Source organism: Sphaerulina musiva (assembly GCF_000320565.1).
Source record: "Sphaerulina musiva SO2202 unplaced genomic scaffold SEPMUscaffold_4, whole genome shotgun sequence".
NCBI lineage: Eukaryota > Fungi > Ascomycota > Dothideomycetes > Mycosphaerellales > Mycosphaerellaceae > Sphaerulina > Sphaerulina musiva.
The window spans coordinates 2234563-2254981 of NW_016017386.1; the positions used below are offsets into that span (position 1 = coordinate 2234563).

Consider the following 20419-nt stretch of genomic DNA (forward strand, 5'->3'; position numbering starts at 1 on the left):
CTGACTGACCCTGTGTGGATTTTGTGGACGTCTTCACCTCATCACCTGTTTAAGTTTTTCTTTTCTTTTTTTGTCCTGGAGTTTTTGCTTTTTGCTTTTAAGCGAATCAGAATGGAGATTAGCGAGAGGTCGACTCGAGGGTTTCACGCGCGTAGGAGGTATACTGCCTCCTAGGACAGATGTTGTACTGTATACTGTACTGTACTGTATTTCGCGATTTGTTTACTTGTCGCTGGGATAGGTCGTGTTCGTCTACGATAATAATGACGACGATGATAGTGATGATGATGATGATGATGATGATGATAGGTAATCTTACGTCTCACCTCTGCTTACTACTGGGACTACTACTGCAATAGCAGACTGGGTACAGAATCTGATCTCATTGGAGGGAGGAGCTGGGAACCTGGCTTCGGAGGCTATCGTCGGAAGAGTGGCAGTGAGCCCTAAGGGGCAAGGGATGTATGCGCCTTATACAGTAGAAATCTCATCTGCTTTAGCGACGGCAGATCCTGCACGAGTACGGGGAGATCCGCGACCGATTGGATGGCAGTAGTCCAGTGGATAGTGGATACAGAGAGGGTCCGAGTAGTATAATGAGCGATGACTGACAGACACTGACTGAGGCTGTGGATCGAGTAGGAGATAATGTGATTACCTCGTCCTATTGTGTTTCTATTCTGCCGTCCGTGTCTGGTGGATACGAGTGGCAGACGTGTGCTAGTGATCTAGATGCATTCCCAACTCGCGCAAGCAAGAAGTGTAAATACGAGAGGGGAGAGGGGGAATAACTATCATAGGAGGAGGTAGTGAGGCACGGTGGGTGATCTGTGTCGCGTTTAGTCAGAAAACATCTAGAATCTTTCGTCCATATACTGATACAGCCAACACAGCTGCGAGGTACCACTGGCTGGCCCACGCGCTGCGTTGCGGTGATCCGAGAAGCCCTAATGTCCGTTCGTCAGCACACAGCGGGTCGTGCGGCTTGGACGCCACGACCCATGTTGGTTTGTTCACTACACCTTACAGTCAGACAGTCTAGTACGTTGTCGCTTAGGTTGTTGTGGACTGCATCATCATCCATGTTCTTCCATGTTCTTCCATCTTCTCCCATGGACTTCTCGGGAAGGAAGTGCTTCCTCTTCCGACCTCCACTACAACCTCCGCCAAGCACACACACACCCACACATACCTCACATACACGACTGCACGTTTCAGCCTCTCTCACCGTCCATCCCGCATTCGGTAGTCCACAACTTGCTCATGGCAGATGGGTCCGGTCGGAGGTTCGGTACTATCGCGAACGGCCGCTAAACAAGGCCATAGTTACACGACAGGTCGGCCAAAGGACCTTCTGAACGCCGACGACCGACATTCCAACGCCACCCAGAAACTCGCGCGCCGCATCAAGTATCATCAAATGTCGATCGCCGTCGGCTAAAATTGACGGTGGGAAGATGGTGAAGACCGGGTCTCCGGTAGGCACCAAAAACACACGAACGCACCGCCAGTGGGGGAGTGGAATGTGATGTGATGAATGTTGCTGATGTCGCTAGAAACACAGTCTCAAGCTAAAGTGGACGGCGGGAGGATGATCGTAGGTAGGTAGCTCCTACATGGAGACTTGTAGAGGGGTGGTAGGACTCGTACAAAGTGCCAGTGGCCTGGTCAAAACAAAGAGCTGCACTCTCTGTGGACAACAATGACTTGTGGACGTCATCGTCGCCTTTCCGGCCCTAGCATTTTGCGAGAAAAAAGGTTGTGGAACGTTGGGAGTCGGACCATGGTAACAACTACTTTCCAGGACGCTTGGGCCAGTATCGCGATTAGTCAATTCCGCCCTAGTAGCCTAGTACGGTGCATGCAGCTGGCTCGTGGCTCGTACTGGGGAGATATACAAGCCTTCGTGCCCTCTCAATGCTCACCCTTCCCCTTCCGTTCATTCACTCTCACCTCGCCAGTTGCAATTCACGTGCCATCGGGTGGTTCTGATCATATTCGGATCGTATCGGAACTCCAACCACGATGTCATCGGTCCAACAATCGGGCTCGTGGTCCTCGCCCGGAGCTGTGAGCGGCTATGGGGAGGACATTTACCGGACCGTGAGCAATGCCATCTCGCGGACATTCAGTGGCAATGCCCGCAAGGAGTCCGATTATGCGGACAGTGATGAGAGCAGCGATGAATCGATCAGCAAAGCCAACGACTGGAAACTCATGGACGAAGTGAAAGTGATGGCTCAACAAACGCACGCCGATGGCAGCAAAGACCGGAAACTGGGCGTCACCTGGAACAACCTCACCGTCAAGGGCATCGGTGCCGATGCAGCTTTCAATGAGAACGTGTTCTCGCAGTTCAACATCCCCAGAATCATTGCCGAGAAGCGGCAAAAGGCTCCCCTCAAGACCATCATCGATAACAGCCATGGTTGTGTCAAGCCCGGAGAGATGCTCCTCGTTCTGGGACGACCCGGTGCTGGATGCACGAGTTTGCTGAAGATCCTCGCGAATAAGCGGGCGGGATATGCCGAGGTCAGCGGCGATGTCATGTTCGGGGCCATGGATCACAAGCAGGCAGAGCAATACCGTGGCCAGATTGTCATGAACACGGAAGAAGAACTCTTCTTCCCCACGCTGACGGTGGGTCAAACCATGGATTTCGCCACCCGTATGAAGATTCCACACAAGTTGCCGTCCACTTCCAAGGACCATATCGAGTTCCAGCACGCCCAACGAGAGTTCTTGCTAGCATCAATGGGAATCGAACACACGCACGATACCAAAGTGGGCAACGAATATGTTCGTGGCGTTTCTGGTGGTGAGAGGAAGCGAGTGTCCATCATCGAGACGTTGGCGACGCGAGGCTCGGTCTTCTGCTGGGATAACAGCACACGAGGTCTCGACGCGAGTACCGCTCTGGAGTACACGCGATGCATTCGGGCCCTGACCGATGTCATCGGCCTCAGCTCTATCATCACTCTCTACCAGGCTGGTAACGGCATCTACGATCTCTTCGACAAGGTGTTGATCCTCGATGAGGGCAAGGAGATCTTCTACGGACCACTTCCACAAGCAAAGCCATTCATGGAGGAAATGGGATTTCTGTGTGCCGAAGGTGCCAATGTCGCCGACTACCTCACTGGTGTGACCGTCCCCACGGAGCGTAAGATCAAGCCGGGATTCGAGGACCGCTGTCCTCGTACTGCCGACGAGATTCGTGCCCAGTATGACCAAACCCCCATTCGGGCTCAGATGGAGAAAGAGTACGCTTATCCCACATCACAAGAAGCGATCAACAACACAGCAGATTTCAAAGAAGGAGTGCAATCCGAGAAGGCTCCCAGTCTCGGCAAGAAATCTCCTCTGACCGTGGACCTCTTGGTCCAGACCAAGTCTGCTGTCATTCGCCAATACCAACTGCTCTGGGGTGATAAGCCCACGTTCTTCATCAAGCAAGGCTCTACCATCATCCAAGCTCTCATCGCCGGATCTCTCTTCTACATGGCACCTAATAACTCGGCCGGTCTGTTCACCAAAGGTGGCGCTCTCTTCTTCTCGCTCCTGTACAACTCCCTCCTCGCCATGTCCGAAGTGACAGACTCCTTTTCCGCTCGGCCCGTGCTCGCAAAACATCGCAGTTTTGCTTTCTACCACCCGGCTGCCTTCTGTCTCGCTCAGATCACTGCAGACATTCCGATATTAATCTTGCAAGTGACATTTTTCTCCTTGCCGCTCTACTTCATGGTGGGACTCAAAGACACCGCATCTGCATTCTTCAGCTACTGGGTCATCTGTTACGCATCGGCTATGACTATGACTGCCTTCTTCCGATGGTGCGGTGCTGCCTTCCCGACTTTCGATGACGCTTCCAAGGCGTCTGGTTTCGCTGTCAGTGCTCTCATCATGTATGTGGGCTACATGATTCCGAAACCCGACATGCACCCGTGGTTCGTCTGGATTTACTGGATCAACCCTCTCAGTTATGGCTTTGAGGCGCTGTTGGGAATCGAGTTCAAGAACACTATCATTCCTTGCGTTGCGCCAAATCTGGTTCCTTTTGGTCCAGGCTATACGGATACAAACTACGCGGCATGTACAGGCGTGCGCGGTGCTACCCTTGGCGCGTCTTTTGTCACTGGTGAACAGTACCTTAACGGTCTCTCGTATAAGAGTTCGCACATTTGGCGCAACTTTGGCATTATCTGGGCGTTTTGGGCTCTCTTTGTTGGATTGACCATCTACTCCACCAGCAACTGGTCCATGTCATCTGGCAACTCCGGATTCTTGGTCATCCCACGTGAGAAGCAAAAGAGTGCCATGCACCTCGTCAATGACGAGGAGATGAACATGGGTGAAAAGGCCGCCGTCGGCAATCCATCTGAGAAAGGGCATGCGGACAATGTTGACGACCAACTCGTCCGTAACACTTCTGTCTTTACTTGGAAGAACCTCACGTACACGGTGAAAACGCCCTCTGGCCCTCGCATACTGCTCGATAATGTCCAAGGTTGGGTCAAGCCAGGCATGCTTGGTGCTCTCATGGGATCCTCTGGCGCTGGCAAGACTACACTTCTGGACGTGCTCGCACAACGTAAGACTGACGGTACCATCAAAGGTAGTATTCTGGTCGATGGACGTGAGTTGCCCATCTCGTTCCAACGTTCTGCCGGCTACTGTGAACAGCTCGACATCCACGAGCCTCTGGCCACCGTTCGCGAGGCTCTCGAGTTCTCTGCTCTGCTTCGTCAAAGCAGAGAGATTCCTCGCGCCGAGAAGCTTCGATACGTGGACACTATTATCGACTTGTTGGAAATGCACGACATTGAAAACACTTTGATTGGAACCACACACGCCGGTCTGTCGGTCGAGCAGCGCAAGCGTCTCACCATTGGTGTCGAACTGGTCTCGAAACCTAGCATCCTCATCTTCCTCGACGAGCCTACCTCTGGTCTCGATGGTCAAGCCGCGTTCAACATTGTCCGTTTCCTCCGGAAGCTCGCAGATGTGGGTCAAGCCGTGCTGGTCACCATCCATCAGCCTTCTGCCGCCCTCTTCGCTCAGTTCGACACGCTTCTCCTCCTCGCAAGGGGCGGCAAGACTGTATACTTTGGCGACATTGGAGACAATGGTTCCACCATCAAGGAGTACTTTGGCCGTAACGGCGCCGCATGCCCACCCAACGCAAATCCCGCCGAGCACATGATTGACGTCGTTTCCGGCAGCATCAGCAAGGACAAGAACTGGAACGAGGTCTGGCTCAACAGCCCCGAGTACTCGGCCATGTGCACCGAGCTCGACCACATCATCGATGACGCCGCCAACAAGCCACCGGGAACACTCGACGACGGCCACGAGTTTGCCATGCCGCTCTGGGAACAAATCAAGATCGTCTCCAACCGCATGAACATCGCACTCTATCGCAACACGGACTACGCCAACAACAAGCTCGCCCTGCACACCTTCAGCGCTTTGTTCAACGGCTTCACCTTTTGGATGATTGGCAGTGGCGTGCAAGATCTCCAATTGTCTCTCTTCACCATCTTCAACTTCATCTTCGTGGCACCCGGTGTCATGGCACAGCTGCAACCTCTCTTCTTGGAGCGTCGTGACTTGTATGAAGCGCGTGAAAAGAAGAGCAAAATGTACCACTGGGCCGCTTTCGTCACTGGGTTGGTGGTCAGTGAGATTCCGTACCTCTGCGTCTGTGCCGTCCTGTACTTTGTCTGTTGGTACTACACGGTGGGCTTCCCCACCGACAGCAACAAAGCCGGTGCAGTCTTCTTCGTCATGCTCTTCTACGAGTTCATCTACACGGGTATCGGCCAAGCCGTCGCTGCCTACGCGCCCAATGCCGTCTTCGCCTCCCTCGTCAACCCCCTCCTCATCGGAACGCTCGTCTCCTTCTGCGGTGTCCTCGTGCCGTACCAACAAATTCAACCGTTCTGGCGCTACTGGCTCTACTACCTCAACCCATTCAACTACCTCATGGGATCCATGCTCGTCTTCACGCTCTTTGACGAAAACGTCGAATGCAAGACTTCGGAACTCGCCATCTTCGACACGCCCAACGCCGGCCAAACATGTCAGAGTTACTTGGCCGACTACCTCGCAGGTCCTGGCTTGCGGAACAATCTGTTGAACCCGGATGCGACGAGCGGATGTCGGGTGTGCCAGTATGGACGCGGATCGGACTACTTGAGGACGTTGAACTTGAATGATTACATTTATGGATGGAGAGATGCGGGGATTGTGGCGTTGTTTGCGTTTAGTTCGTATGCTTGTGTGTATGCATTGATGAAGTTGAGGACCAAGTCTTCGAAGAAGGCGGAGTAAAGCAGCAATACATTGAGGGAGAGAGGAGAGGGGAGAGGGGAGAGCAGAGGATGAGATGATTACAACCACACTTGTACATATGGGAAAGATCAAGACATGATTGGGGATGGATATATCTCGTATCCGTTTTTGAGCGTGGAGTTGGGCATAGATATGGGTAGTGGGAATGACTTACTGCAGAACTATGAACCTGGTGGTTACTACTAGATAAAACTACTACTTGCTAGACAAAATTACTATTTGCTAGACAATACTGCTTACTACCTACTACCTACTACTGCCTCCTTCTCGTCGTCGAGACTTACTATATATACCCTGACCAGATTACCCTTCTAAGTACAAGTGTATATATAAGGTATACAGTACTTTAAGTACAGTTTAGGTAGATATACTTCTACTTTAGGCATTCAAGTACAACAAACTGCAGGTAAGAAGAGCGAGCATGGCACATATCTATCCTGGTCGTTGCAGCAAAAACCAACAACAACAAACAACAACAACATTCTGCTGTGCGACGGGTTATGTACGACGGGTTATGTAGGTGCAACGACGGGTTCGTGCAACGGGCGACGGGGCGAGGAGAGGTGAGGAGAGGGGAGGGGAAGTTATCGATAGCCAGCTAGACCTATACAGATACCTACCTGAGATAGGTAGGTAGTAGATAGAAAGTACATACCAGACAGTATATGTAGTAGTAAGGTTCCTAGTAAGGTAAGACTGTAGACAGGTAGAGTCAGGTACCTATAGGTAGAAACAAACAACCTCAGGCTGCTAATACCAAAGAGTAAGGTAGGTAAGGCTGCAAGGCTCTCTCTTTCTCTCTCTCTCTCTCTCTCTCTCTTTCTCTCGGTTAGTAATCCGCCTTGGAGCTGACGCGTCGTCCGTCCTCTACCAATGGAAGGCTCTCGAGAATAGATAGAGGAATGCGAGGAATGGGATGGGATAGAACATCCTTACATGCGCTTGACGTGCCTTACATATGCCGAAGGGATGGAGGGAATGGACGGGAAGTACATATACGGACACTAGTCTTGTTTGAGGTAGTGGAAAATCTTTACTACACAAAGTGAGATACCTCCAAGCGAAGTCAACGGATTGAACAAGCGTCGTCGTCGTCGTCGTCGTCTTACGGTTTTACTTGTGCCTTACCTTACCTTACTTACCTGAGGCTTACTGCTTACTAAAGTACTCAGTTATAGATAGATACCTCAGGACCCAGGTAGGAATGGGGCTGTTTGGTTCCCGCCATCAATGTCATCGACCTACTGCCCTGTGTTCCACTTCTCTCTCACACACACCTCGCCCCACCTCGTCTCGTGACATTCCTCTCCTCTCATCTCATCTCGTCTCATCTCGTCCTCTTCTCCGTGCCAGCTAAGTTTGAAGAGAGACGTGTGAGAAAATCGTTGCAGCAACGTTTTTTGCGCATGTGGCGTGTCCCCCGGGGCACTGGGCAGGCCCTTTAATTTTAAAAAGGAAAAACTGAAAGTCGGAAATCCTGGTTCAATGCGTTCTAGACTACTACTACTACCCTCCTACCCTTTTTTGATTTTTTTACTTCTGCAACGGGAAGACGAGGGGAGAGACTGTGAGGTTCTTTTTTACTACCTACCTTACCTACTTGGTGCTAGGTGTGTGTGATGATTTTGTGCTCAAATTTCTTTTTTCTCGTCTGGACTCTGGTGTGTTGCAGGTTACTAGTACTAGTACTACTAGTACTACTCGATTACGAAGTAAGCCGTTGAGAGAGGGGGGGCAGAGGTAGGTGGGTAGGGGGATTGGGGTGGGAGAAGAGAGGAGAGGGTGGTGGTCACGTGGTGGTGGTGGTTGACAAGGAAAAGGGAAAAGGGAAAAAGGAAAAAGGAAAAAGAAAAAAGGCGCGCCCAGAGTCTGCCCAGTGCGCAGTGAGACGCGTGGTAAAGAAGGAACAGAGAAGAAGAGAGAGCGGCAGAGGGAAAGAGAGAGAGACAGAGAGAGACAGGGCAGTGTAAGCCAAGTGTCGGCTACAGCAGAACGCAATCTCTCCCTCTGGCCCATCTGCGGCACGAGTTTCTGATCGCGCGCCTTCCTTTCTCCTTCTTCCACAACCCTGTCCGCCCTGCCTTCCCTGTCTAGAGTGTGTGCCAGTGCCTGCTCCTGCCTTCTCTCTCTGCTGCGTCTGCTCATAGATCACACGCGTAACTACTCCACAATAACGGAGAATCTTGAGACAGCAGGCAGGCACGACCAGACACACTGCTGCACCTGCCTTACCTTACCCTGCCCTACCTTCCCTCCCCTGCTGTTGCCTCACGACAGACTACAGTCGACTGCGCCTGATTTTCTTCTCACACGTGCCCGGGCAGTGCCGCCGAAAGTATCGTGCCCTGGCTTAGATCCTGCTGTAGGCTGTCAGGTACCTGGATCCGTGCCCTGTTCCCCCCCACTAGTGGATTCACACTTCCCCGAATCACAGCTCGGCAGCAATCAGCACTGGCGCCGCGGCCGCGCCCGCTTCCGTCAACCTGAGTCGCTTTGCTTTGCTGTGTGCTTGCTTGCTCGCTTGCTGCACGCACTGGCTTGCTGACTTGCTGCTGCTGCTCGCTCGCTCTGCCTGCCCTGCCTGTCGTCGTCCTCTACCATTACTACGACCCGTGTTGACCACCTTCCACCTCACCACCACCACCGCCTGCACCACCACCCCCCACCCCCCGACCGGCAGTACTGGCCACCGCGTGCGGACGGCCGACAGTGCGATTGTCAACCCACGCCGTCGTCGCCAACCTTCCACATCGCCCTCCACCTCTCCAATCGCTACCTACCTAAACTTACCTACCTGACCTACCAACACCAACCTACCGACCTACCACGTTTTCCCGCTGCCCAGCGCCCACACTCTTTGGACCAACTGCCTGCCTGCCTGCCTGCCTGCTGACTTACGACTTTCTGAACTTACGGCCTTGTAATCTTCCATTCCACCACCCTTCCTGTTGCTTCCCGAACAACACACTACTGTCAACCTGCGACCGAGACCGAGTGCACCGACCCGCACACGTCCATTGTCCGCCCCGTCGCAGCAACCCCATCGAGCACCCTCACCCGCCACACCACCCGCAAAGCACCTTGACGGCGCTGCCCACGAATAGTACCCGCTCAAAGAAACGCCGTCTTTGTTCGCAAGATTACACGTGCCACGTGCCTTCTTTGAGACCATTGCAAGAGGGTTGGGTCGCAGAGTCGCACGCACTTGGCCGGGACACTTGCGAAAAACCCGCCTGCTCACTGTTGCCTTTGCCATTATTGCGCTCGATACTCCCAACTACCGACACTCATTTTCGAGGAGCCATCAGAAGAATGTTTTGAATCTGCCAACTGATACACGCCCACACGCACACACCCACCCACCCATTCACCTGGATCGTTTTGGTGGTCTAAGCGAGCTTTTACTTCCAGTGACAGTCGTCACGTACACTCGTTTAAGCACCACCTTCAGACGGTACGCAGGACATAAACATTGCGTCGCGCGCGCGCGCGCGCCCGTGGGAGAGGAACTGACGTGCGCCAGATCTACATTTCCGCACATCATTTCATTTTAACTTCACACCAATTGCTTCTGCAAACATTAATATTCTCTGCATCATGAAGACGACCCCATCATGGGCCGCCGCCACCCTCGCGGTCCTCTCCCTGCAGGCGTCTGTTGCTATTGCGGAGGCTGTGCCCGCTGGACTGCAACCGAAACAGGAACAGTCACCACCCAGATACTACTATCCCAAGCATGTCAAACGACAGTGGCCCAACTTGACTTCCATAGTGGAACCTCAAAACTCCAACACCAACTACGATGGATCAACCTCGACAACGACAACCAACACCACTCCGAACCCAGGCCAGTCGAACTCCGGATCATCGCTCTATGCGAGCATCGTCGCTGCATTGGGCGGCGACACCAGCTCCAGTTCGAGCTCGAGCTCGAGCTCCATCACGGGCGATGCCCCCAATACCACAGGCGATACACAATCCACCACGGACTCACCGCTCACGACTTCTGTGACCACCACATCGAGCGATCCCTCGGATCAGACTACGTACAGTGGAACAGAAGGATCCACCAGCTCGGATCCGGGATCGACCACGACATCAACAACAACAGACTCATCTACTGTGGATCAGAGCGGCACCACGACCTCGAGCGGTTCGTCCACGTACGATGATGGCGCATCGACGGGACCTCCACCACAGACGGAAGTCCAGCCCACGGTCCCCCCGACCCCGAACGACAGCTCATCGACAACTTCCACCACCACAGACAATGGTTTACTGGGCACGGGAGGACTCGTGGGAGGTATCTTGAATCCCACCACTCCATCGACCCCCGTCGCGCCAGCTCCCAACAACACCTCGGATGCGTCGGAGCCCCCGCCACCGCAGAGTGGTTCAGGCGAAGGTTACGTGCCCGAGCAGGTCCCACCGCCTGCACCCCCAGGGAGCCCTTCGAATGACAGCAGCCCGGGATACGCTCCTCCCCCGAACACCACCGTCTCCTCCACGCCCATCATCTTTGTGGGACTGTCCACCACGTTCACGAGCGAAATTCCCACTTCGACTCCCACGCCGTCGAGCACGACCGATGGAGGCGGTCTCTTGGGAGGCATTTTGCCCCCTGCTTCCGTCTCCAGTACAGGGACGGGCTACACGCCGACCACGACGAGCTCCACACAGGGCAATGATACCTACGGTGGCCCGGTCCCCAGCACGACTGCATCCAGTTCCACAACCACACTCGCCACTGACATTTCTTCTTCTTCGACCTTGACCTCCTCTGCTCCATCCGGAACCGGAAACGGGACGGTGCCCATCACCACCGACTCGTCTGTGACATCCTCGAGCACTGCTTCTTTGACAGATGTCTCGACCACCACAGCATCGGTCAGCGCGACGACCACGGAATCTGTCAGCGCCACCACGATGGCATCGGTCAATGCGACGACCACGGAATCGGTCAGCACGTCATCATCCACGGCCTCGTTCACGTTGACCACCGTGACGGGCTCATCGGGAATCACGGTCGTGCCGGTACCACTTCCGACAGATACCACCGCGAGCGCCACGTCTACGGGCAATATGTCCATCATCATCACCACCGCCACCACCACCACCGATTCATCCTCGACGTCCATGTCACTGACGACCGGCACTCTGACCACGCTCAGCGACAGCTCCAGCTCTGTGTTTCCGTCGATGACTACGGGCGCATCGAACGTGTCCACTGTGCCTTCGACAGCGATCCCCACCTTGTTGAACTCCTCTACGAGTACTACTACTAGTACTTTCACCAGCGCACCATTCACATATGCACCTGCCACGACCACTGAAGAACTCTCTACGACCACTGAGACGGCGGCCAGCTCGACCACGGAGACGACTGCAAGTGAGACCCTTCCCCCGTCCACCACTGAGACCACGACGGAGCCGCCGACATCCATTGTACCCACAGCGACCAACTCGGAAACGACCATGAGCATACCGACTTCTATGGTGTTTGCACCCACGACCACGCCTCCCCCGACGACGACCTCGACTACCGCGCCCGTGGATCGGACGAGCTCGACGGTATCCAGTGGCCTTCCTACTGCCATGCCTCGTTTGGTTCAGCCACCGGGCGGTATGCCTGCTCCTCCCAGCAACGCCACTCTGATCCAGGTGGGCTTCAATTACGGACTCAACTACCCCTTTGTGGTCAGTACGGAGAACTCTGCAAATCAGATCTTTACCTACCTTCCCCAAGGAATCGCCTATGCGCTGGGCATCACGGCCGACAAAGTCGTCATGAACGGCTTGATGCCATATGATACCACCAAGACGTTGAACTACATTACCACCCTCGCGCAGGCATACATTCCGGGCGATCTCGTCGACCAATTACAAATGGACCTCCACACTCCCGTCTCGAAGGCCTACAGCTGTCCGGATGATGCTGTACGCATGCTCATGAACATGATCAACCCTACCATTCCCATTCTCCCAGGCGCGAACTTGGACGATAACACGGGCACATCCAACGCGTACAACCCTCCCGACACATCGTCGGGAACGGCCGGTGACGGTGCACCTATCGGCGGCGACTCTGGAAGCTCACAAAAGATCAAGGGTAGTACCGTGGGCATCGGAGTGGGAGCTGTTTGTGGCGCGGCAGTATACGCCGCTGCCATGGTTTATGTTGCCCGCCGCTACCGGAACAAGAAGAAATCTCACAGGCGCACTAGCTCGATTGGCACGCATGGTGAAATGAGCCAAAGATCACCCGGAACCCCTGGAACGCTAACAGGTGGCATGGGCGGCTACTTCATGTCGGGCGCCAATGGTGCTCGGGGCTCCGGCTCTTCGAGAGGGAGCGGTATCCGAAGTGGGAGTGGTGGCAGAGGAAGCAGAAACAGCGCCGGTAGCAGCAACAACAACCGCAGCGTACGGGATCAAGTGATTAGCGCTCCTGTCATGGCGGAGAACAGCTTGGGATGGAATTGAGTCGAACCGGAGGTGCAAGAATCTGCGGGTCAGCATCGAGAGAGGGAGGGAGGGAGATGAGAACCACGTGTACTTGCATGAATACACGGTGAAGGAGAGAATGATGGAAAAAAAAGGACGATTATACCAGGCATGTGTGCCACAAGACCAATGTTTCTCATTGTCAGATGCTTGATCTGCGAGTCTGCGCTTCGATATATTCATGTGTCCTCACATATCAGAGGACACATGCATCAACCCACTTTGTGTACATAGTACGAACCAAGATTCACACCCGAACCACGTGCTCATTTCTTCTTTTGTTTTTGGTTCTGTTCTCACTCTTATTTCCCCCCTGGAAGGTCTCGCTGGTCGAGACTCTTGATGAGATGAAGACCATGGAACATTCCGTTGTTTCATGATAGTTTCCCCAGCATTCTTCCACGGCAGCAGAACAGTCTCCGTCAGTTCACTAGCAAGGGTCCAAGGGAGACGGGGAAGGGACGGGGGACGGGGGACAAGGGGAAAGGGGAGAGGATGATTCCCCAAACTCGGTACGTGCTTTGATAGAGTAGAGAGAAAAACTTTCCATCAGAGTGAATGTGAGTAAAGTGATTAGAGTAAAATTGAAGTAAGTGAAGTATTCAGATTGATTTACTTGAGGTTTTTTTCTTTTTCTTTCACTTTTCTCTGTGTATCTGGATGTATCTAGATATATTGAATTCTAGAATGTATCGATGTATCGATGTATCGAAAGAAAAGTCGGGATCTTTCTAGAATTGTATTTTATTTTTTGGTAGAAGGAGGAGGAGGAGGAGGAGGAGAAGGAGGAGGAGGAGAACTAAGGTAACTATATGGATGTTTTGTTTATATACATGTTTTCTCTACATTGATCTCTTCGTCCTCTCTTTCTCTCTGTTTTTTGTTTAGGCTCTTTTACTCTTTTATTTACTCTTCCTTTTATCTTTTCCTTTTCCTTTTCCTTTTCCTTTTCCTTTTCCTTTTCCTCTTCCTTCTTCTTCTTCTTCTTCTTCTTCTTCTTCTTCTTCTTCTTCTTCTTCTACGAGTATACGTATACGCGTACGCACTCGCGCTCTTCCGAAGAGTATATTTGCAATATATAGTACAAGACTAAGGTTTTTTCAGATTTGGATATACGAATCTTGAAAAAAAAAAGAAAAATAGAAAGCAAAAAGAGAAAAAAGAAAAGAAAAAAGAAAGAGAAAGGACTATATACTCGTTACAGCATTGTATAGCGGACTTGCGAACTAATGCGTCCGATATCAAGATTGTTACCTGTCTTGGATTCAAGTTGTCAGAATACACTCCTATACGGTTTGCCTACCTAAGGCGCTCAAGGAGCTGGTCTTGGTAAATGCTGTTGCGCACTTCGCATACCCCCGAGAATTTCCTAGAGTCGCTCCCGCGGGGTTGTACGTACGAGTGAAATTGCCGTACGCTTGGGCTTTCACTATAAGCTGCAGTCTTCTAGGGCTCCTTTACAGCAGACCAATATTGCTGACTCTTATCATTAAAGACGAGTCGTGGCGATGAGCTCCTCTGCTGATTGGCCACTCTAGGAGCTGGTCTTGGCGAATGCTGCGCTTCACTGTAAACTGTGCACCCCTCGAGAATTTCGTCTAGTTAGTTGTACGTGACTTCGCGTATGAGTGAAATCACCGTACGCACAAGGGTATACTATAAGATACAGTCTTCTAGTATACCTTTGTAGCGGAATCAGTATTGGACTTCGCCAACCAGTTGCGCCCTTCCCCGATGGACTGTGCATGACACACCACTGTACCTATCGCACGCCTACAAAACCCTCGACAGCACGATATGGCATTGGGAGCTGGGTTGCGGCGTCTCGCGGAGTCTGGTGACAAGCTGGAAAAGAAGTTTCGAAGAAGCCGAGCTACGCCCACCACCATCGAGCCTTTCCCTTTCTTCGCTCTGGCCCGCGAGCTGAGAGACCTGGTCTATGCAGAGATTGCCGCCGACGTTCTGACGCACTCGTCGCCAGATGGGGGTTACAACTTTGCAATCGAGAACCTGGTGTATCCGCCAGTGCTGCGACTCAGCAAGCAATTCGCGAGTGAATTGCAAGAGACCATCAATCGTCGTGCCGCATCTCCCCCGAAGCTGATCTTAACGGATCATGGCATCAAGACCGACTTCGGCGTGCCAGAGTTTCCAGAATTTTTCCTTCGCCATTCAGCGAAAGTTCAGCAGCTCGACATCAACCTCTCCTGCACCGTGGACTGGAGGCACCATGATCTGAGAGATCATGTGAACATGGTCGGAACGGTGATGGAGATGTGTGGCCAGGCCAGCAGTGTCCACATCAAGCTGTACATGCAGCGGAAAGCCGGACAAACTAGCCAGGACTTCCACACTATACTTCGAAGTTCGAGAATAGATCCAAAGGTCCAGGCTTTGAGGGTCTCCTCTAACTGCGTAAAGAGCTTCGGTATATACAGCTGCGATCGCGCCATTGCAAGCTACGCTGGAATCGAAGAAGCTGTGGGAGAGACAACAAGTTTGATTAAGAGGTGGACCGAGGGCACCGGTTGGCAGATGACGCCATAGGGGCGGAGAGAGCAGAGGTGGAGAGGACAGAGTTGGAGAGAGCGGAGGTGGAGAAAGCGGAGGTGGAGAGAGCGGAGGTGGAGAGAGCAGAAGAGGAGTGAGCTGATGTTCCCTGTTGACGACCAAGCCTCAATGCTCTGGTACAGTCGCCATGCCGTGTGGAGCACTCCGCAGAGTGTCCTGGTATAATCGCCATGCCGTAAGAAGCACCCCGCAGAGAGAGTGCAATCTACATAGCGTGTGTTGATCGAATGATTCATGTTTCTCCCCACAAGCTCCTTGATACCTCCTAGTCATGCTGACGATGTGTTGGCTCGTTTTAATGATATATTACCGGAAACCCAACTTGAATCAAGCCTCGGCAACAACTCCAGCTAGGAGGTAGCTCCTCGACTTTGTCAGATGGTGGGTAAGGTACGTCGCGCATCAGAGACCAGGAGCTCGGGTGGGCTAGGGAAACAGGCTCGACTGTAGCGTGTCCAGAAGAGTCAGGTATGGGTACCATTCCAAGTCGCCAACCAGCCAGCAGGAGCAAGCCCGTACTAGCCGTGCCATTCATGACCCTACCCAGTCCAGGTAGGTAGAGGAGATTTCTGGAGTTTAGACCAGTTCCAGGCATCATCGTGTGCTCCACGGGAGTCTAGCCATCTTGCGTTTATGCAACCCCTCCACAAGACTGGCTCCTTCTGCCCATCGGTACGGTTTTATTGCGCTGCTGATGTCTCTTGCTCTTGCATGCTCTCACACCACGACCATCCGGCCATTCCATTTCCGGCAACTTTCACGGCGCAAGCGGCAGCTATCGGAGAGCGCGATGGGCTCAGCATGATGGTCCATGGTGGGCACGCATGCCAGCACATGCGGGGGAGGCAGTCTGAATTGTTCCGGGTGGGCAGAGACGTCGTGTTTGAGTGCGTGCGTTCATCATCATCATCAGCAGCAGCAGCAGCCCGTGAAGATGTGGTGTATAGTAGGTGGAGGTGGTAGGAGGTACGTACAGGAAATCGACTGTGGAGTGACACTGGGGCTTGGCGCCTGAGCTCTATAGTATGAGACCTCGGGCTGGCCCATGGAGCCGAAAGTCAATAGTATTGCACGTCCTTTAACGAGGGCCCTCTCCGTTCTCATGACCAATTTCCTGCCCGCAACCACTCATATCGTCCGCTCCAGGTCTCATCGCCTACCTGCGCTGCAGACGACACCTTCCCAGCTGAGAAAAGCACGTCCAAGGCGACTGACTGCATGCCCCCCCAGTGGCATCTGGACGCTATGGAGAGCTTTCCTGGCAAACCTTCAGCTGTCGCGCCGAGGGATCAGCATATCGTCTAGTTCAGGAACACCCGCTAAGAGGTGGGTGTCAAGTGATCATGAGCAGTCATACCGCCTCAGGAAAGCTGTGTAGGCTCTCACGATGCTGTATATAGTGTGAGTGGCTCGCTGCCTCTTTCCTGACCAGCAGCATCCACCAAAAACACCCGCAACGACCACCGCCACTACCAGCATGAAGAGCTTCTACGCTTTCCTGCCGCTCATCAGCAGTGTGTGGTGTCTGCCAGCACAAGATGCTCTCGAGCCGAGAGCAACAGGCACTTTGGAATCGTGGCTGTCTGCGGAGAGTCCAGTGGCTTTGCAAGGTGAGCACACAGGCGGCAGGACGAGCAGGAAAGACGGTCACCCACCTGACTATTCTGCTTAATAGGCATCTTGAACAATATCGGAGCACAAGGGAACAAGGTGCAAGGCGCCAACCCGGGGATTGTAGTCGCTTCGCCCTCGAAATCAAATCCCGACTACTTCTACACCTGGACTCGAGATGCAGCATTAACTATTAAGTGCCTTGTCGACCAGTTTCTTGCAGGTCAGACGAATCTCGAGGGTATTATCCAAGATTATGTCAACAGTCAAGTGGCACTACAGACTGTGCCAAACCGCTCAGGAAGCCTCTGTTCCGGCGGCCTGGGGGAGCCGAAGTTTGGCGTCGATGGCACCCAGTTCACTGGCGATTGGGGTCGGCCTCAGCGTGACGGTCCTGCACTCAGAGTGACTGCCATGATCGCCTATGCCCGATACTTGATTTCAAAGGGCCAGACTTCTCAGGTTGCAAATATCATCTGGCCTGTCGTAGCAAACGACCTCACCTATGTTGCGCAGTACTGGAATCAGACCGGCTTTGATCTCTGGGAAGAAGTGAGCAGTGCATCGTTCTTCACGACAGCATCACAATATCGCTCACTAGTGGAGGGCAGCGCGCTGGCCGCCCAAATTGGTAAGACGTGTCCGCATTGTGACTCGCAGGCACCGCAGATTCTGTGCGCTTTACAAAGTTACTGGACGGGCTCGTACGTCTTGTCGAACACTGGAGGTGGCCGGTCCGGGAAGGATGCGAACTCTATCTTGGCTAGCATCCAGTTGTTCGATCCAGCGACTGGTTGTGATGCAAAGACATATCAGCCCTGCTCGGACAAGGCCCTGGCAAACCACAAGCAAGTCACAGACTCCTTCCGCTCTGTGTACACGATCAACAACGGCATTGCCCAGGGCAGAGGTGTGGCAGTGGGGCGCTACTCGGAAGACGTGTATCAGGGAGGCAATCCATGGTAGTAAGTGTCGATCGATGTTTGCCTTTAGACAAAGACTCCTTCTGACTGATATCACGCAGCTTGGCCACTTTTGCCGCTGCCGAGCAGCTTTACTATGCCGTTTACCAGTGGCGTCAACAAGGATCGATCACGATCACCGCCACATCTCTACCCTTTTTCAGGGACATCTACTCAGCAGCAGCCACTGGCACGTATGCATCTTCATCAACAACCTTCACGTCGATCGTGAATGCCGTGCTGGCGTATGCAGACAGCTATTTCGCCAACGCACAGCAGTACACACCACAGAACGGAGCCTTGGCGGAGCAGTACTCAAGATCCAACGGCAGTCCCTTGTCAGCATCTGATCTGACATGGTCATATGCCGCTTTCTTGACTGCCCTGAGCGCCCGCAAAGCTGTCGTGCCATCGACTTGGGGAGCGAATTCGGCCCAAGTGCCCAACTCATGCTCTGGCAGTTCCGCGAATGGTCCCTGTGTGGCAGCGACAAACACATTCTCACGTCCAGGAAGCACCCCTACCGCCACTTCCACAGGTGCTTGCTCAGCGACTCCTACCCGCACAAATGTACTATTCAAGAATATTGTGACTACCAACTACCTCGAGACTGTTGCCATTGTCGGGAGTATCAGTGAGCTCGGCAGCTGGAACACTGCCAATGCGGTCAACCTCAGCGCTCAGAACTACACAAGCACTAACAACTTGTGGTATGTGACTGTTGGATTGCCAGCTCGTGCCAGTTTCCAGTACAAGTACATCCGCAAGCAGCAGGACGGGAGTGTGAGGTGGGAGAGTAACCCTGACAGAACCTACACGGTGCCCGCGAACTGTGCCGGCTCAGCAACCCAAAGTGATTCGTGGAGGTGATTCATCTTGATCAAGCTGCCTTCGGCTGCCAAAGGGCGCCGTGGCCAAAAGCATGCATAGCAAAAGCTCTTTGTCTATTATCGCATCAGTGCAGCCAACTAAGCTCAGAGATATCAGATTCATCTTCAAACACTTGTGATGTATATCCGAGCAGACAAAGCTGACATATGCAGATCAGAGTCTCGCAGCGACTGCAGCACCAATCTAGAAAAATGGAAGCAATAGCAACGCACGATCGAGCGTCGCTTATTCTCATCCCTTTACCACGTTGCAACAGCCCAACTCATCGGCGAGGCCATTGATCAGGAATACTCGCTATGTGATTTATATGAGCACAGTGTCATCTCATAGTTACTGATACCAGACAGCAGGCAGGTGCAAAAGCTATAGGTACCTAGAGGAGTACATTAAAAAAATTCCATTCAACGGACTGAGAGATGGGCTGATTGAACGTGGAGCCTCTAGGTGTCTGTTTAAAAACCTACCGAAAAACAAAACAGAAGAGAAAAAAATCAATACCCAATGCGAAAGGTTCTAAACATGATGTTATTGAACTTGTCTTGTCTCTTCGTCTACCACACACTCCATTCAAGAACATCCATCTTTCTTCTTCCTTCCTTCATCCCTCCTTCCTCTTCTTCCTCTTCTTCCTCTCCCTCTCTCTCCCTCTCTCTCTCTCCCTCTCTTCTCTCCCCCATTTTAGGCAAAACAATCCAAATCCGGAAAATTCGGATTACAAGCTCCATTCTGACACTGCATATCTTGACAGGTTTCTTGTACTCGCCAGAAATATGCGTTGTTGCCGTTGGGTTCTTCGACGCATTTGAGCTGTGTGAGTTAATGAATGAATGAATTAGTAATTGTGGGAAGTGAGTTATAGGAGGAGGTAGGGTTCCCTTTTTTGTGTGTGTTGCTTTTCGATGATGATGATGATGATGATGATGAGGTTGAGATACGTACCACTTGGCATTCACTTTTCGAGCAGCCGAGTGTGTTGAAGTATTTTTTGTTGGTGCATTTATCGTTGACTTTGTGGGTTGCTGTGACTGGTGTGAGGAGGGTTGTGAAGGTAAAACCCAGGAGGAGGAGGATGGGAATGTTGCTTCGGAGAGTCATGGTGGAAGTTGAGTGGTGGTGACCCCTTTTGTGGTTGAGTTCGTAATGAGAGGTGGTGAGTGGAAATCTGGGGTTGGAGGAGGGAGGGAGGGAGGAGAGGAGGAGGTTTATTGTATTGTCTGGCTGTTTGAAAAAGAAAAACAATTACAAGACGAGAGAGGAGGATCTTATACCCACAATGGTGTTCTTCGCAGAAGACGAATTCGTCCTTCTGCATGGTTTCCATCAAGATCGAATGGACGACTGTGTCACCCGGGCTCGCATTTCCTTCAACTCAGGTGCGGCTGAGAATACATACCTGACCCTCGCGTTTACTACATTGGGGTTGTTGACGATTGATCATGATTCGACTCAAGTCCCCAGAATAGGTTAATGCAAACAAACCCCTAGGAATGAGGAGATTCATTCGCTGCTTGGTTGTGCTGGAAATC

General features: G+C 52.6%; 6 protein-coding genes across 6 annotated transcripts; 4 read left to right on the forward strand and 2 right to left on the reverse strand.

Moving 5' to 3' along the window:
* The first annotated feature begins 1871 nt into the window (after window positions 1-1871).
* Window positions 1872-6590, forward strand: SEPMUDRAFT_149004 (ABC transporter). Its single transcript, XM_016905278.1, has one exon. The coding sequence runs from the start codon at window positions 2026-2028 to the stop codon at window positions 6331-6333; it is 4308 nt and encodes a 1435-aa protein (XP_016761974.1). The 5' UTR covers window positions 1872-2025; the 3' UTR covers window positions 6334-6590.
* A 2396-nt stretch (window positions 6591-8986) lies between these two features.
* On the forward strand, window positions 8987-13115 carry SEPMUDRAFT_149005 (uncharacterized protein). Its single transcript, XM_016905279.1, has 2 exons — window positions 8987-9808; window positions 9878-13115. The coding sequence occupies exon 2, from the start codon at window positions 9952-9954 to the stop codon at window positions 12835-12837; it is 2886 nt and encodes a 961-aa protein (XP_016761975.1). The 5' UTR covers window positions 8987-9808; window positions 9878-9951; the 3' UTR covers window positions 12838-13115.
* Window positions 13116-14655: 1540 nt separating this feature from the next.
* On the forward strand, window positions 14656-15405 carry SEPMUDRAFT_116866 (uncharacterized protein; the record flags this gene model as incomplete). Its single annotated transcript, XM_016901293.1, has 1 exon — window positions 14656-15405. One exon carries the CDS (start codon window positions 14656-14658, stop codon window positions 15403-15405), a length of 750 nt encoding a protein of 249 aa, XP_016761976.1.
* Window positions 15406-15481: 76 nt separating this feature from the next.
* On the reverse strand, window positions 15482-16291 carry SEPMUDRAFT_149006 (uncharacterized protein). Its single transcript, XM_016905280.1, has one exon. It carries the CDS (start codon window positions 16025-16027, stop codon window positions 15725-15727), a length of 303 nt encoding a protein of 100 aa, XP_016761977.1. The 5' UTR covers window positions 16028-16291; the 3' UTR covers window positions 15482-15724.
* Window positions 16292-16814: 523 nt separating this feature from the next.
* Window positions 16815-19347, forward strand: SEPMUDRAFT_133054 (glycoside hydrolase family 13, carbohydrate-binding module family 5 protein). The gene is made up of 3 exons (XM_016902536.1): window positions 16815-17039; window positions 17105-18005; window positions 18065-19347. Exons 1-3 carry the CDS (start codon window positions 16907-16909, stop codon window positions 18870-18872), a joined length of 1842 nt encoding a protein of 613 aa, XP_016761978.1. The 5' UTR covers window positions 16815-16906; the 3' UTR covers window positions 18873-19347.
* A 97-nt stretch (window positions 19348-19444) lies between these two features.
* Window positions 19445-19988, reverse strand: SEPMUDRAFT_107814 (uncharacterized protein; the record flags this gene model as incomplete). The annotated part of the gene is made up of 2 exons (XM_016900702.1): window positions 19445-19768; window positions 19833-19988. 2 exons carry the CDS (start codon window positions 19986-19988, stop codon window positions 19445-19447), a joined length of 480 nt encoding a protein of 159 aa, XP_016761979.1.
* Between the last annotated feature and the right edge of the window lie 431 nt (window positions 19989-20419).

What these genes read in the sequence shown, in the direction of transcription:
- SEPMUDRAFT_149004 (XM_016905278.1), top strand. Translation starts at nt 2,026, where the DNA reads ATGTCATCGGTCCAACAATCGGGCTCGTGGTCCTCGCCCGGAGCTGTG.
- SEPMUDRAFT_149006 (XM_016905280.1), bottom strand. Translation starts at nt 16,027, where the DNA reads ATGATGCCTGGAACTGGTCTAAACTCCAGAAATCTCCTCTACCTACCT.
- SEPMUDRAFT_133054 (XM_016902536.1), top strand. Translation starts at nt 16,907, where the DNA reads ATGAAGAGCTTCTACGCTTTCCTGCCGCTCATCAGCAGTGTGTGGTGT. An exon ending in GAGTCCAGTGGCTTTGCAAG is followed by an intron (nt 17,040 to 17,104) that starts GTGAGCACACAG and finishes TCTGCTTAATAG; the next exon opens with GCATCTTGAACAATATCGGA. An exon ending in CAGGGAGGCAATCCATGGTA is followed by an intron (nt 18,006 to 18,064) that starts GTAAGTGTCGAT and finishes GATATCACGCAG; the next exon opens with CTTGGCCACTTTTGCCGCTG.
- SEPMUDRAFT_149005 (XM_016905279.1), top strand. Translation starts at nt 9,952, where the DNA reads ATGAAGACGACCCCATCATGGGCCGCCGCCACCCTCGCGGTCCTCTCC.